The following is a 15,588-nucleotide window of genomic DNA, read 5'->3' as shown; positions in this document are numbered from 1 at the left end:
CCCTCTGCCCCTCTGTCCCTCTGTCCCTCTGCCCCTCTGTCCCTCTGTCCCTCTGCCCCCTCTGTCCCTCTGTCCCCTCTGTCCCTCTGTCCCCTCTGCCCCCTCTGCCCCCTCTGTCCCTCTGTCCCTCTGTCCCCTCTGTCCCTCTGTCCCTCTGCCCCCTCTGTCCCCTCTGTCCCCTCTGTCTCTGTCCCTCAGTCTCGCCTCTCTGAGCTTCTTCATCCCCACACATCCTGTCGGTCTCTCAGGTCAGCTGACCAGCTGCTCCTGGAGGACGCTCAGAGGGGGCGGGGCTTTTCTATGGTGGCTCCTAAATGATGGAATAACCCCGCTCTGCACGTTAGAGCGGTGCCTTCACTGTCCACTTCAAAGATGTGTTAAAGCCATTTTCATTCTTTGGCTGTTGGCCTCAGAGAGACTTAGTTTCTCTTTTCATTAAATTATTCATTATTTTACTTTTTCTTATGTAATCTGAATATTTAGTGAACAGCACGTGTTTAAAGTGCTAAATAAAGATGATGATGATGATGATGATGATGATGATGATGCGCTGAAACAGTTGAAGGTGAGCTGGCGGGCGGCTCGTCATGCTGGTATCCTGACAGCTTTATTCAGGGCGACCCCTATCCTTCATTTCACGTCCGTTAAAGTGAAACCACATCGGCTCCTCCCCCAACCATCAGGGAGACTCACCTGCTGACAGCTTTCAGAGCAGCAACAGTTTGTTTTCAGATCAGAAGCTCGTCCGTCTGAGCACATTTCAACTCAAACTAGTGAAACCTGCAGAAACCCAAAACACTCAAATCTGCTCCATTTAAAATCTTTTCTTCAGCCTTCAGTCAAATCTGGATCACAGACCCCAAACAAGAGAACAAGTCTCAGCTGACCCGCTGCTGTTCACTAGAACCTCTGTTAGGTTTTAAGTGATTTGATTGATCTTCACTGGATCATTTGGAGACGGGTGAAACGTCTGAATGAGCCCATGGAGAAATCTGCTCCCCGTAACTTCATATCCAAACTACTGTAGGACCTTTGTTCTCTTGGAACACTTCAAGGACCCGTACAGTGCTATGATTGGTCTGTAAGGACATCTGACCCTCCCAGACCTTTAGGAAACAAGACACACAGACAAGTGAGACCTCTGAGTGACGAGTAGACCTTCTCGTATTTGGTGTGTTAATGTGTTTATATCCACCAGGTCTCCAGACACATCCTCAGAGGAAGGCTCAGGGCTGCATGCTAAAGTTTCGTTTCATAACACTGAAGATCAGAAAGCCTCAAAGCCAAGACCAGCCAAAGACTCGTACCAGCAACCCTACGTACCCAGAAGCACTGGTGCTGTAAACCCACCACCATCACCCAGTGACCCTGAGAGGATCCAAAACCATCACAGACCTGAGCAGTGGAAAGTTTCTGTGGCCTCAGGCTGAGTGTTGACAGGAGTTTATACACATCACAGCCGAGACATCAGGAGGACAAACAGGTGAGGAGGGGGAGGAGGAGGGGGAGGGGAGGATAGAGATCAGCAGAAACCTGTTAGCAGATCCTCGGCTGCACTTACAGCTGCTCCAACAGTTCGAACACAGCGACGACCTGATGCTGTGAGCGTTAGACAGGCACAGGTTAAGATGACCTTTAACCCTGAAAGTACATGAGATCATCTCAGCGTGTCCTCATGTAGAAAGTAACTTTGCATGAAGATCAAATAAATGAAGCTCGCATCGCTGCACAAACGCTGTCTGTCAGCGCGGAGCCACCATTGACACCTGCTGTAAATAAACGATGGACACCGCCGTATGAAGCTCAGACTCTCGTTTTGGAGCCTCCGTGAAGGTCGATCTGCACAAACATGTTTCATCCAGTACGACCTGTAAATCACCACGGTAACGGATAAACAAATCACCTGGAGCAGGTTTAAACTGGACTTGAACCAGTGTGACTGGAGCTACACAGCCTGACTGTGGAGACGTCCACACTGTCGTCTTCAGTCGAACAGCTGTTCATCCACACTGAAACGTCCCCGTACTGCGCATGCGTGAGGCTCATTATCGTCTGCCGCTTATCTACTTTCCGGCTCTTTGAAACGCCGCAGCACAACGTCGAGGAAAAGCAGCGAGTTTTGTAAATGGACTAACAATGAGGTGGAGTTGTTGCTGCGAGTAACACAAAAGGACAAAGTTGCAAAAGCGAGTGAGAATTAAAGAATTTAAAGAAAAGCTATGAGGAGCACGTACAGACTGATATTCATCTGTAACAGGGCTGTCAGACAAAACAGCTGCTGTGTAACGGCCTCTGCTGCCTTATTGGTCACATGACTGAAATGCATCATTGTTTCCGAACACCTGCGGTTACACAGTCCACACTGCGATGCAGAAACGGCGTTTTCAAATGTATCCGCTTTGGACAGCGTCTCCAAAACGCTGCGTTTCCCTTGACGTAACACGCCACCTCAGTGCTGACGGGAGGCAAAACGCAGAGAAAACATTTTTAAACGCATTGGTGTGGACATGGCCTCTGTCTGACACTGTGACGGCCCCTGCTGCGACCACAGAGGTGTGGACCGATGAGCTCGCCTCACGCTCACAGGATGTCCTCTGTAGACGTGAGCTTCACTGTCCACAGCTGCTCCTCACTCAGGGAGGGAGCCGGGACGTCAGGGAGCAGGGAGTCTGAGGTGGAGGAGGACAGGATGCCGGTCCAGGACCACGACAGGCTGCGAGCTGCGGCCTCTGCTGAGGAGGCTCACGTGTTTATCCCTGCGTGTGCCGGGGCAGCTGATCAGGATGATCACATGCATGTCCGGACTCTGGAGGAGGATGCTGGTTGGACCGGACACAGGGGGACAGCGGTGGCTCTGTCGCCTCACAGAACTGAGGTCCCGGGTTCGGTCCAGCCTGCGTTCTTGCCCGGGGTTACCGGCTGATGTGTTAGCGCTGCCACAGACCACCGACCTGTCCGGGTGTCCTCACAGCGCAGCCTCACCTGTAGTCTGCTCCCTGCAGTCTGACCTTTGACCTCCACGCTGGGACCTGCTGTTTCAGGGGACCTCTGATTGGAGGATAATGAAGTCGAAGCTGGATGTGGCAGAGGTCAAAGGTCAGGTTTCTGTAATGACTCTGTTTATGTACATGCCATGGTTTTCATAACCGCGTTGAGTCTGTGTGTGTGTGTGTGTGTGTGTGTGTGTGTGTGTGTGTGTGTGTGTGTGTGTGTGTGAGTCTGTGTGTGTGTGTGTGTGTGTGTGTGTGTGTGTGTGTCTGTGTGTGTGTGTGTGTGTGTGTGTGTCTGTGTGTGTGTGTGTCTGTGTGTGTGTGTGTGTGTGAGTGTGTGTGTGTGTGTGTGTGTGTCTGTGTGTGTGTGTGTGTGTGTGTGTGTGTGTGTGTGTGTGTGTCTGTGTGTGTGAGTCTGTGTGTGTGTGTGTGTGTGTGTGTGTGTGTGTGTGTGTGTGTCTGTGTGTGTGTGAGTCTGTGTGTGTGTGTGTGTGTGTGTGTCTGTGTGTGTGTGTGTGTGTGTGTGTGTGTGTGTGTGTGTGTGTGTGTGTGTGTGTGTGTGTGTGTGTCTGTGTGTGTGTGTGTGTGTGTGTCTGTGTGTGTGTGTGTGTGTGTGTGTGTGTGTCTGTGTGTGTGTGTGTGTGTGTGTGTGTGTGTGTGTGTGTGTGTGTGTGTGAGTCTGTGTGTGTCTGTGTGTGTGTGTGTGTGTGTGTGTGTGTGTGTGTGTGTGTGTGTGTGTGTGTGTGTGTGTGTGTGAGTCTGTGTGTGTGTGTGTGTGTGTGTGTGTGTGTGTGTGTGAGTCTGTGTGTGTGTGTGTGTGTGTGTGTGTGTGTGTGTGTGTGTGTGTGTGTGTGTGTGTGTGTGTGTGTGTGTGTGTGTTTGTGTGAGTCTGTGTTCAAAGTGTGTCATCAAACACAGTCTTTATTGTAAACGTGTCGATCATCAATAATCAATAATCACAGTGAGGCACTGGAGGAGCTGCAGACTCATCACTGAGTCGTAGCTCGGGGCTTCAGTCATCCTGCCAGCTGAGATCATTCAGCACCACCCTCCTCCTCCTCCTCCTCTCAGTCTCAGATGCAAATGCTGTGGTTTTAATGGGGATGACTGGGGGGGTGTTTTGCCCCCACACGCTGCATGGATGAGGCCTGTGGCGGCAAACAGACGGCACACGTTGGCCCTCCACCTCCTGTTGTGTCAATAAGAGTCTGATGAAAGCTATCAGCAGCTGATCGCTGTGTGTGTGTGTGTGTGTGTGTGTCTGAGGATGTGTGAAGTGTAAACAAGCGGCACACTTACACCTCGTCCACCAATCAAACGCGGCCTCAGGGGCGATTCTAGGATCAGAGCTTTGGGGGTGCTGAGCACCCAGAGAGCTGCCCAGCCAGGCAAGATAAACTTTACTCGTCACGATGAGACTTCTTCCCCGTCTCTGTCAGTCCCTGCATCCTTAAATGTCTCCAGTTGTCCCGAGTTCCCTCTGACTGTCTCCTGGGTGCATTTAAACCCCTGTTCCTCCCTGTCCTCATCGTCTGTTGTCTTCATCTCCGTTATCAGTCATCATATTTTTACCATCTCTGTGCAAGCCTGCAAATTTCTTTATTAAATCATAAGATTCTTAAATTCATCAAGTCTCTCTGTGCCTGGGTCCTCGTCACAAAACATGACATCACCGTTTTACATTTTAACACAATTTAATCCCCACAGTTGTGAAAGAAAAGCAAAACACTTTTTTGAAAAGTTTGTAACAAAACCATCAAATCTGATAAAGTTTATTTAAATGATGCAAAAGAAGAATGGATTGGAATTTAAAAAAAAAATACATATCCTAACCTTAATTACTGGGGGAGAATAATGAATGATGCTCATAGTGAGTAAAAAGTAAACAGAGCATTCTTTTGGACAGAGATTCACTTTTAATGTGTGTGTTTAATATAATACAGATACATAAAAATACACTCCAAAAATAGAGTCCTTGAAATGTACAAATGTACAAAATATTGATAAAAAAATTATAAAAATGGAGGCAACTTTGCCTATGGTACAATGTACGAAAATATCTGTACTGCAGATACTGCTATGGCTCTGCAGATTTTTTCTTTTATTTTAACCTGTGTGCCTCACCTTGAGGTTGGCAAATCTGTCGATCACATTTTGGTGGTCGCGTCTCTCAAGCAGGTTAACAGTTTCTGTTGTGCCTGTCACTGTTCCCTGTCTGTTTCCTTACCTGGTTCTTCCTGACCTTGTACTTTCTCCTCACGTTCCCTCTTTCCTCTCTCCCTCTTTGGACTGACAATCATACACAAATAGATTGGATTCAATTAGATGAAAAAATTACATTAATATGAAAAAACAAATACTATTAAGAGCACTAATAAAAAGTCCTCTCTCAGTGTACTTTCAACCAAAAGGCAAATAACCAAACCACATGAACATCTAATAAAAGATAGAAATACTGAAACACTGATCCAACATTATCCTTTATTGATGGATCATTTGTTCTTACACTTTTACCTGAATGTGGCTCCTGGGTTTAATATCGGCACATATGACAAAATAACCAGCTTCTCTCCTTCCATTTCAAACAGGACAGTGGCAACAACAGAAGCTACAGACAATTTAAAATTTTAGATTTTAAATAGGCTGTATACATTTCAATGGGAGCAACAGGACGGTCAAATATCGCTGATTTTACTACAGAGTAGGACGGATTGTAGGGTAGCAAACATCGTTGGAAAACACGTTTCCAACACTGCAGGTTACCTGGTGTAATGTTTTTCAGCTAAAAAGAAACATGACTCCTATCTAACTATATAAAGAGTAACTGAAGGTTAAATGCAGCTAACATGTCCTGTTTTAAGCCAGGCACTCCACCTCCGCTCCACCATCGCTCTGGCAGCAACGGTGCTAGAGCCAGAACAGGGGGAGAGGCGAGCTGGAACAAACCATTTTGGGAGGGGGGGGTATCTAGGTATCTATACTTTTGTTGTCAAAATGTTACGTCTCAAACAAGTACTGAATGCTTTTTATATTTTTAGTAGTGTGTCACACAAACAGCAAATATTGTCCAAAAAAGTTAGAAATCTTTGGGGGTGCTTTGATTCATTTTTGGAGTGCTTCAGCACCCCCCAAAAATGGGCTAAAATCGCCCCTCCCTGTTCGCTGACGGCGTGATGACGATCAGTCATTTCTACATTTATGTCGTATATTTGAAATCTGCCTCAGAAAAAGCTTTAAAACTAAGAGTGTAACTCCTGAGCGCGCTCAGACTTCACCCTGCAGGTAAACCCGACAGCAGCTCAAACGTGTCGGGAGGACGGTGGGGTCAAAGGTCAGGAATGTCAGAGGAGGAAGGAAAGTCCTCCTGGGGAAAGTTTATGAGCACATTCAATTCAGTTCAGTTTTATTTATAAAGCACCAAATCACAACAACAGTCTACCTTATTAAGTGGACTAGTACCTGATTACATCACCTTACAATGACACACACTCTATGAGCGCGCACTTTGGCCACAGTGGGGATCCCAGCTCACTGACTCACAATGATACCACATCACATGGATAACACTGTGTGCAGGGCTAAATGTAAGCGCCATGGTAGCATCCTGCTGTCCCAGGAGAGCTCAGTCTGAGCTTTAGTCACGGATGCAACAGGTTTACGCTGTCCTGACCTTTGACCTGTAGAACCTAAAAGTCCGCTCTGTGTCAGGAAGTCGTGCTTTTTGATTCAGAGCTTCCTTTCTGCCTAGAAGAGACGTCAAATACACAGCTGAGCCTGCTGCTGATGCTGAAGTTTCCTGTCTCAACATTTGAACCTGTGCTGATTTATTTTCACTACAAAACAAGAAGAATAAACAGTCACACACCACGTCCTCCAGTTTGTTCTGATTAAGTTCATCATGAAGCTGTAACTGTGACCTTCATGCATCCTGACTAAAGATGGCAGATTTCCAATGGGACTTTTGTACTGAGCTGCTAACACGAGCCCTGCTGGATGTGGAAGTTCATGATTGTTGTGCTGTCAGTTGTGCACATCAGCAGGATGCAGTGACAGGTTTATACATTTTTATTAGTGGTTCTAAACCAAAGTACGGGTAAGCACCGGCTACAGAGGAGAATTTGTGTGTTTGTAAAAAATATTTATACGAGTTACAAATATTTTTGTTAAGCTCTGCTTACAAAGCAAAAACTACGAGTAAAACTCTGCGCTCAGGTTTCCTGGCTGCGTGTGGATTTCAACTAACGAGTACTAATTTTGACCCGATTTTTCTTCCTTTCACCTGATTGGTCAATGTCATGTCAATCACAAATTTAACAATCCAATCAGAGAACAGATGGGTTTGGCTGTTGGAGGGGTGCTTTACGGAGACCTACAGAAACCCCCAATGCTAACACAGACTCCCAAACAGTGTTGCCAACTTAGTGACTTTGACGCTATATTTAGCGAGTTTTCAGAGCCCCTTAGCGGCTTTTTTTCTAAAAAGCAACTAGCGACAAATCCGGCGACTTTTTCTGGTGTGATTGGACACTTATGACGACTTTTTAACATGAAAGCATGTATCGCTCTTACTCTCAACAAGCAGCGGGTGCTGCCGTGGGGACCTCGGCCGTGCCAAAGCGCTCACAGGCAGCAGGTAGTCCTCACTCAGCAGTCCCCCCTAGCTGATGTCAGAGCAGGTGATATTCACCCCTACACGTACAAACTGCAAATGAATCGCGCATGAGCGAAGCTGCTGCCCCCCCGACTGTAACGCATGGTGGGAGCAGCGGTTCATATACATTTTTCTTTGTCAAAAATAAATCCGTGCACTAAAATACATCATTCCCATCACTGCAAACTTAGAAATCGGATGTCCTTGCAAAGCCTCCTTTTACTGTTACTTTTTATGGATCACAAGCTTAAAAAGACACACACACACACACACGGAAAGTAACTCCGCCAGAGCGCCTATTTCGGGTCACTTTTGCCGGTGTTCACGGTCCCAAGTCCAGATAAAAGAGGAGGGTTAGAATTGTGACATTTAAAAAAAACAATAATTGCTAAAAGAAATTTAATTTGTAGTTTTAAATATATTCTAAATGCTTTTAGGGTGGTTTTTACTCACTTTATGTCTCTTCCACAATGTTATTTCTCTCTCCTACAGCATCTGTTACAATTACATAGGCATGAGCAATTATGCAAATTAGGCAATGATGTCATTTAGGACAGCCAATAGCAATTTTCCTTACTGAGGAGTTGGCAACACTGCTCCCAAACAGAAACCTATAAAAACTCCCAAAGACCCCAAAAGGACCACAGACCTTCAAAGACTCATCTTAATCTTACTGGACGACTTTTGCTCAAGAACTGTGAGATTTTAAACAGCTGCTGATAAAGCAGCAGCTGTTTAAACAGACAGACACACTTTTAAGCTAAAACTACATAAAGATGCTAACGTCTTATACACTCATAGAAAGAGGCCATCTTTACAGCTAAAACTGGATAACATAATCATAGAAATCATTTAAATATGCTAGCTGTACAGCTAACATAAATATTAACTAAAGTTATAAAAAGGGGCTAGCTACACTGCTATGCTACACTGCTAATGTTATAGAGACATTCTAATTGAAAAGCTGTAAGCTAAATGCTAATTTCATTGCTAAAGTTATGCAAACACAGCTGCTCACACGCTAAAACTAAAGAACTAGCTTAGCAGCTAAAGTTACCCAGAGATGCTAATCAGCTTCATATCAATTCAATGTTAGCTACACAAAAACAGCAGAAGCTAAAATAAAGCGTTGCTATTCATTTTCCCCTTTTAATTTGTATAAATAGCAAACATCCACTGTAATGAAGTTTAGCTAGTCAGTATTGTTTTAAAAAAGCCTGCAGCAAAACTCATGCTAAAGCTAAACTTAGCCGCTTTTGTTCGTATAATTTAAATATAACCTGTAATAAGTTATAATTTAATGCAGTGTAGAAGTTTAATTATGCTTATTTTTATTTTAACAGTTAAAAATATTAAGACACTGATTAAATCTTATTTACTTCAGTCTTTTCTTCTCTTTACTTTTTGGTATCTTTTGAATCTTTTTGGGTTTAAAAGTGACTTTTTACAAATTTTGTTTTTGTGCAGTTAAAAGTTTCATTGACATGTTTGGAGACATTGAACAAATACATAGTTTTAAACTTAAATGTTTTCTTTAATTCCAAACACCAACATTCACTTATATTTACATGTTTTCTCACTTATCCTAAAATTGTGAAAGTATAAAAAAGATAAATAGAAACTGTTCAGGGCGGACAGGTAAGTCTGTTTCAGTGCTGGAGGACCAGCGAGTCAAGGGTCAGAGAGTCACTGAAGCCCCCCAAGAACAGAGGCTGGCTCTGGGCCTGCAGCTGCTGTATCTCCTGGAGCTCCACCTGAGGACAGGATGCCGTCTGCAGCTCAGCGTAGAGCGGTGGCAAGCCAGTCTGAGGGTCAGGGAGCGGGCAGAAGTTAAAAGGAGTGGCCTGGGAGGACGAGAAGAGAGGAGGCGGCGAGGTGTAGAAGGATGGAGAGGAGCAGCTGGTGTCCCACTGCGGCACCACGGCGCCGGGCGAATAAGACGACGTGTACCCCTGAGGCGACGGGGAGGCCTGCTCTGGTAACTTCATGTAAGGTACAGAGGAGTGAGGAGGAGCGAGGAAGAGGGAGTCCTGGAGGTGGCAGAGGAAGCTGTTGAGGTTGGACTCAGCGTCTGAGAGAGGAGGCGGCTCTGTGCTGTAACCGCTGCTGCTGTGCACACTGGGAATTTTTGGGCTGGGCTCTGAGGAGGACGGAGAGGAAGAGGAGGAAGATTTCTTCTCATTGGTCTCGCAGTCGTTCTTCCTCTTCCTCTTGCGGCGGAAGTTTCCGTTGTCGAACATTTTCTCACAGTTCGGGTCCAGAGTCCAGTAGTTCCCTTTACCTGCAGGGACGAAGAGGAGGAGGAAGGTTAATCAAAGCGCGAGCGTCAGGCTTTTGTCAGACTTGTTTCAGACAAAACCTGGATGGAGAAACTGAGTTTATACTGGAAACAAAGCACAAAAACATCTTCCTGTCTCTGACCAATCAGAGCCTCGAACAGAGCTCAGGTGTGCTCGCCTCACCTGGATCGCGCTCGTCTCGGGGAACTTTCTGGAAGCAGTCGTTGAGCGACAGGTTGTGGCGGATGGAGTTCTGCCAGCCGGCCTTGCTGCGGCTGTAGAAGGGGAAGTTGTCCGAGACGTACTGGTAGATCTGGCTGAGGGTCAGCCGCTGCGCTGGAGCGCTCTTTATTGCCATGGCGATGAGGGCAGAGTAAGAGTATGGCGGGCGGACCAAGCTCAGCATGTCGTCCTGGGAGAACCAGGACATGCTCCTCTGGAGCCCGTAGAGATAAGGGTGGAAGTCCCTGAAGGGCGGGGGCAGCCCCGGTGCACATCCTCCGGCGAAGCTCTGGTCCAGGCTGGAGGCGAAGCTGCGACTGTGGGCCGGCTGGAGCCACGCCGACGGGCTGGGCGCAGGTGGAGACAGAGGGCCGTACAGGCTGAAGTCGGACGGGTCGAGGGCCAGAGACGGGAGCTCCTGCTGGGGGAGCGAGCGTCTGCAGACTGGGGGGGACGGGCCACGCTCTGGCACAAAGGACGCCATGCTGCTGCTTCTTCCGGTCTGCCTGCACCTGTCTGCTCCATACACCTGCTGCTCACCTGAGACACTTATACCCTGCTGCCCCGCCCCCTGTACGAGCTGATTGGCTGCTGGGGCATGAGCGCGAGGAGGGGGCTGATTTGAATAAGAACAGGTTGAATTGTTGCCCCGGGGCAGATCAGGAGGATCGAATGCTGACAAACGACTCAGTGAGCAGACGTCAGCTCGACCCTGCGACAGGGGAACAGACGCAGCTCTGATCTCACAGCTGCATCTCTGCAGAGCTGTGTCGCTGCTTTCTTCAGCTGCATTTGAGACATTTTAAACTCTGAAAATTCAAATCTGTTCATGGTTTCAGTTCTTAATTCTGAGGCTTTTTCATGTTGAATCTCTGTTTTCTGTTGTTCACAGCTGGCCGTGTGAGGCTGTGGATGAGGGTTAAAGCTCACTCACAGCTTCTGCAAACACTGAAACACTGATATTTGTTTATTCGTGTGTTTATGGTGATTTCCTGTGACCATGACTTTCCCACTCGATGAACTTTCTGAGCCATAAAATGCTGAAAGCGTCATCGTGTTCCTAAAGAGCGTGTGTGTGACCCCTGCCCGTTCTCCTGGACTCTGATTTGACGAGCTTTTCGCTGATCCTGCACACATAAACTCCACGATGGAGCTTTTATAAATATAGAAATAACTTCATTTGTAACTGCGGCTGCTCGGAGCTACTTATCTCCTCACAGACTCTGAGTCGTTTCTGCAGCTGCTGTTTGAGGCGTCGCCCGAGCGCTTTGTTCTGCAGACGTCCCCCGACACGCTGACAGTCAGCATGTCTGCAGGCCCGATCAAAATAACTCACATTCTCATGTAAATGCTTCAGCGCGCTCCCAACGAGGGCTCGTTTTCACCGTGGCTCTAACTGCTCAGCTGATCTGTGGCAGACGCCCCGACAATCGTTTGTCAGCAGACACCAGCTCAGGTCTGAGGCTTCAGTCCAGCAGCTCCATCATAAAGACCCGAGTGATGGAGCAACACGGAGGTCATGATCCTGATGCTGCAAAGCTGCCTCACACAAGTAACTTTCTACTTTACTCAGTTACTTTACAGCCTGAAGGAGTTTGTTCAGAGTGAGCAGATGCATGAGGACGGAGCTGAGCCCATGTTTGTGTAATAACTGTCCTCATGGCTGTCATGTGACTGCGCTGTCATGTGACCGTCCTCCTGTCAGAGCCTGCAGCTCCTCCGACATCCAGCAGAGGCAGCAGAGTTCAGATAAAGCCGTTTACAGCCTGATGCAAAAACTGGTTTCTATAGCAACTGTGTTCGATAACTCACCTGTATTAGGGTTCATGTTTACATTATTAGGGGCGTGGCCTCTCTGACTGACAGGTGGATGGCGACACAGTGTACCCCCACTGAGTGGTGTGCAGGACATGATCACTCCGTCAGTGTGGTGGAGGAGATCAGCACCATGAGGAAGATCCTCCGATGAAAGGCTCGTGGAAGCTGAGACAGCGAGAAGAGAAAACATGACTTACGGCGCAACGACCAGAAAGAAAAAGGAGGCAGAAGAAAGTTTCTAGATGGTGGAGCTGGTGTAGAAGCTGCTGGTGTAGAAGCTGCTGTGGACTGTGGGTGCAGTGGGAGCTGCGGGGTTCGAGACTAATGTTTTCCCACAGTTGCACTTTTTCTCTCCCAAATTTTTCAACCGCATCACTGAACACTTCAGCTTTACATGTTCACTTTTTTAAATTGCTGCCCATACAGACAGTATTGATGAATGATGAACAATCTGTCAACACAAAGTTCTTTATTTGAGCTCATTTCTACAAGAAAGATACGTTACTGTCTTTTTGGGGCACCGGATTATAAAAACAGTCAAACTTGGCTCTTCTTGCTTCCTCCACTTCGTGCCATTGATTCATTCATGTTGAACTCTCTCACAGCTGCTCTGTTCTCATGTTCTGCTGCGCGACTGATAGTTTGAAATCTGCACCTTATAGTCCAAAAAACACGTCACTGAAAAAGTTCTTGTGCTTAAAGTGCTTCACTGAGCTGAAATTTAAACTTAAAATATCTCAAGACATCCATCCATTCGCTTCCGCTTATCCTTTCCAGGGTCGCGGGGGGCGCTGGAGCCTATCCCAGCTGTCATAGGGCGAGAGGCGGGGTACGCCCTGGACAGGTCGCCTGTCTGTCGCAGGGCCAACACACAGGGACAGACAACCATTCACGCTCACATTCACACCTAGTGACAATTTGGATTATCCAATTAACCTATCCCCTGAACATCTCAATATCTGAACATCTTACCTTGGGCATCAGAGAGGTCCCGCCCCTGACTATTTCTGATTGGTTTAGACCATGATATGGGCATGATGTGTGTGTCTATGTGTGTGTGTGTCAGCAGTAATCTTCTCTGGGTGACGGTTTAGACAAAACAACAGGATCTGGACTATAACTGATTCCCGGGATTACGGCATGGACGTGGCGGTGGGGCCCGTGGGAAAAACGAGCACCTGTAAACGTCACAGTGTTGTTTCACAGCAGCACCAACTCTGCCCACAGGCCTGTCAGCGAGCAGATTTAAGGTGATTTGCTTATCTTGAGCTCATTCACATGTTTGCATGAACAGTTTTTACTGCAAAGAGCAAACACAGAAAACCAAAATCAGACCAAATGAAACCGTCGCTCTGCTGGAGGCCGACGGGAGAACGGCTCAGTTTGGGTCAAAAAATCATTCTAATGATTACCTGCAGTGTGCTCATTGGCTTATAACCTGTCAGACCCGCCCCTCCTCGTACCATCTGCGTCTGAACACACTCTTCACACAGCTTTGATACTGTGTGTGTCGTTCATTTAAAAATAATGATTTACATGAACAGATGACTGAGTATGTGTTCTCTTCCTCCATTTCTGCTGCACCATCTTGCGCCGCGCTCTGCTGCGCTGCGGGTCCAGGTCCTGTGACGACGTCACGTTTGAGCTGCGAACACAGAGCTGCTCTTCTGCACATCTGCAGCAGCTGTGATGATGTCATGATGATGTCATGTCTAAATAGAGCAAAGCTCTGATGAATGTTTCCTGCAGCGTGTTGAGTCTGAATCATGAAGAATTACAGCAGCTCTGAAGAAAGGAGGCCAGACGTTTGTACAGTCGCCCCCTGCTGGACATTACAAAGAATGCAGGTTTAAGGCACGTCAGCATTGGCTGCTTCCGTCTTTTATCATCAGGTGATACAGAAGGCTGAAAAATATTAAAATGAAGGTTTTTGTGCTTTGTTAGAGAAACCCAGACACGAGTGACATTTCACGATGGTTTTATTGAGGACAGCTGAGAGACAGACAGGTGAACAGTGAAGCACAGGTTACGTGGAGGTGAGGACGTACAGGAGGCTTCGTTAAACTCTTCTGACAGAAACAGTCGGCTTAGTTTGAAAGTATTTTAAGTGACCGCTGTAGATTTGGCCCAGCGTCATCGAGTGTTGACAGAAATCCCAAAGTGAAGCTAAAACTTTTAAGAACTCTTCTTAAGATTCAAAGTGACGTTTTTTTGTCACAAACCCGTAAAAACTGAGGAACACAAAAAGGCAAACAAACAACTGAAGCAACATGTGCAAAAATCCAACATTTTCCTCTGGCGCCACACAGCACGCCTTCCTGGAAACAGGAAGACATTTAGCACAGCCGCTAGTGGCGTTTGAACATTCATTTTAAATCTAACCGTTTCCCTCTGCTGCAAAATTCAGCCGTGCCGCTTCGATCCAAGTTTGATCCGGTTCAGTCCGGTCAGGACCAGTTCTGGCCGCCCATGTAGTATCCTGCTGGGTCTGAGAGCATGCACTGGTTCTGCTGACTGGCACTCCGGTTTTTGGCATCGATGAGCAGCAGAGGAGACTGGGAGTAATGGCTGATGATGTCACTGACTGACGGAAAGGACTGGACACACAAGACACAGTTAGATTATACCGCCCCCTACAGGTCAAACGCAGTTATTACAGGTGAACGCTGAAGATGGAACTTAAACCCTCCGAGTGTGTTTACTGATGTTGTGAAGTAACCTTTGTGTTCGCTCTGACATCACAGCACAGCATTTATATCAACAACCCCTCAAATTTTACTGGACGAGTTATGAAGGCCAACAAAAGTCTGGATGCTTCTCAGTATTTATAAGAAACCCAGCAACTGGACCTGGACTCACTGGATCAAGTGGACTACGGTCACTTTCAGGTATTACCCTGATCTTTATTACATTTTCATATTAACACATCTCTGTGCATTATCGCTTATATTGTCACATACGCAATAAAATGGCCTGTATTTATATAGCGCTTTACTAGTCCCTAAGAACCCCAAAGCGCTTTACATATCCAGACATCCACCCATTCACACACAGGTGATGGCAAGCTACATAGTAGCTACAGCCACCCTGGGGCGCACTGACAGAGGCGAGGCTGCCGAACACTGGCGCCACCGGGCCCTCTGACCACCACCAGTAGGCAACGGGTGAAGTGTCTTGCCCAAGGACACAACGACCGAGACTGTCCAAGCCGGGGCTCGAACCGGCAACCTTCCGATTACAAGGCGAACTCCCAACTCTTGAGCCACGATCGCCCCAATAACACAGAGAACAACATGTAGTGACTTGCTCGTGTCCAAGCATTGTGTGTTTCTGCCCGTAGGTGCTGCTGCTAGCTACTCTTAGCTACTGTTAGCACATGTAAGTGGAGCTACCACGGGCAGACTCACACAGCTAATCAGGGGAAAGCGGTTTAAGTTTTAGTGTAATGTTAGCTGCTGTGATGTTAGCTCGTAACGTTATGATGTTGTTTAGTCATCTCTTGTCAGCTGTCCAGAGACGGAGGGTCGCATGTCTACACTGTGATAACTGAGCTCTTGAGTGAGCTGAACATGACGTCATGTGGAAAACCTCTGTAGCTGATTATAGTGCCCTGAACACTGAAATCTGC

The 15,588-nt window shown here is 47.1% G+C and overlaps 2 protein-coding genes across 6 annotated transcripts in view; both read right to left on the bottom strand.

Moving 5' to 3' along the window:
* Window positions 1–9,240: 9,240 nt before the first annotated feature.
* On the bottom strand, window positions 9,241–13,659 carry foxi3a (forkhead box I3a). The gene is made up of 4 exons (XM_039618195.1): window positions 13,497–13,659; window positions 11,955–12,125; window positions 10,104–10,928; window positions 9,241–9,922 (listed from the first exon to the last, which is right to left on the bottom strand). Exons 1-4 carry the CDS (start codon window positions 13,657–13,659, stop codon window positions 9,291–9,293), a joined length of 1,791 nt encoding a protein of 596 aa, XP_039474129.1. The 3' UTR covers window positions 9,241–9,290.
* Window positions 13,660–13,921: 262 nt separating this feature from the next.
* lcp2a (lymphocyte cytosolic protein 2a) overlaps window positions 13,922–15,588 on the bottom strand; it is a 12,778-nt gene continuing 11,111 nt past the window's right edge. For all 5 annotated transcript variants that reach the window (XM_031744786.2, XM_031744789.2, XM_031744787.2 and 2 more), the window contains exon 21: window positions 13,922–14,557. In XM_031744786.2, the coding sequence (XP_031600646.1) occupies window positions 14,408–14,557 (150 nt within the window). In that variant the 3' untranslated portion in view covers window positions 13,922–14,407. The remainder of the gene's footprint in view (window positions 14,558–15,588) is intronic.

The sequence above is a fragment of the Oreochromis aureus genome, linkage group 10 (assembly GCF_013358895.1).
Source record: "Oreochromis aureus strain Israel breed Guangdong linkage group 10, ZZ_aureus, whole genome shotgun sequence".
NCBI lineage: Eukaryota > Metazoa > Chordata > Actinopteri > Cichliformes > Cichlidae > Oreochromis > Oreochromis aureus.
This window is presented reverse-complemented; position numbering and strand designations above follow the sequence as displayed.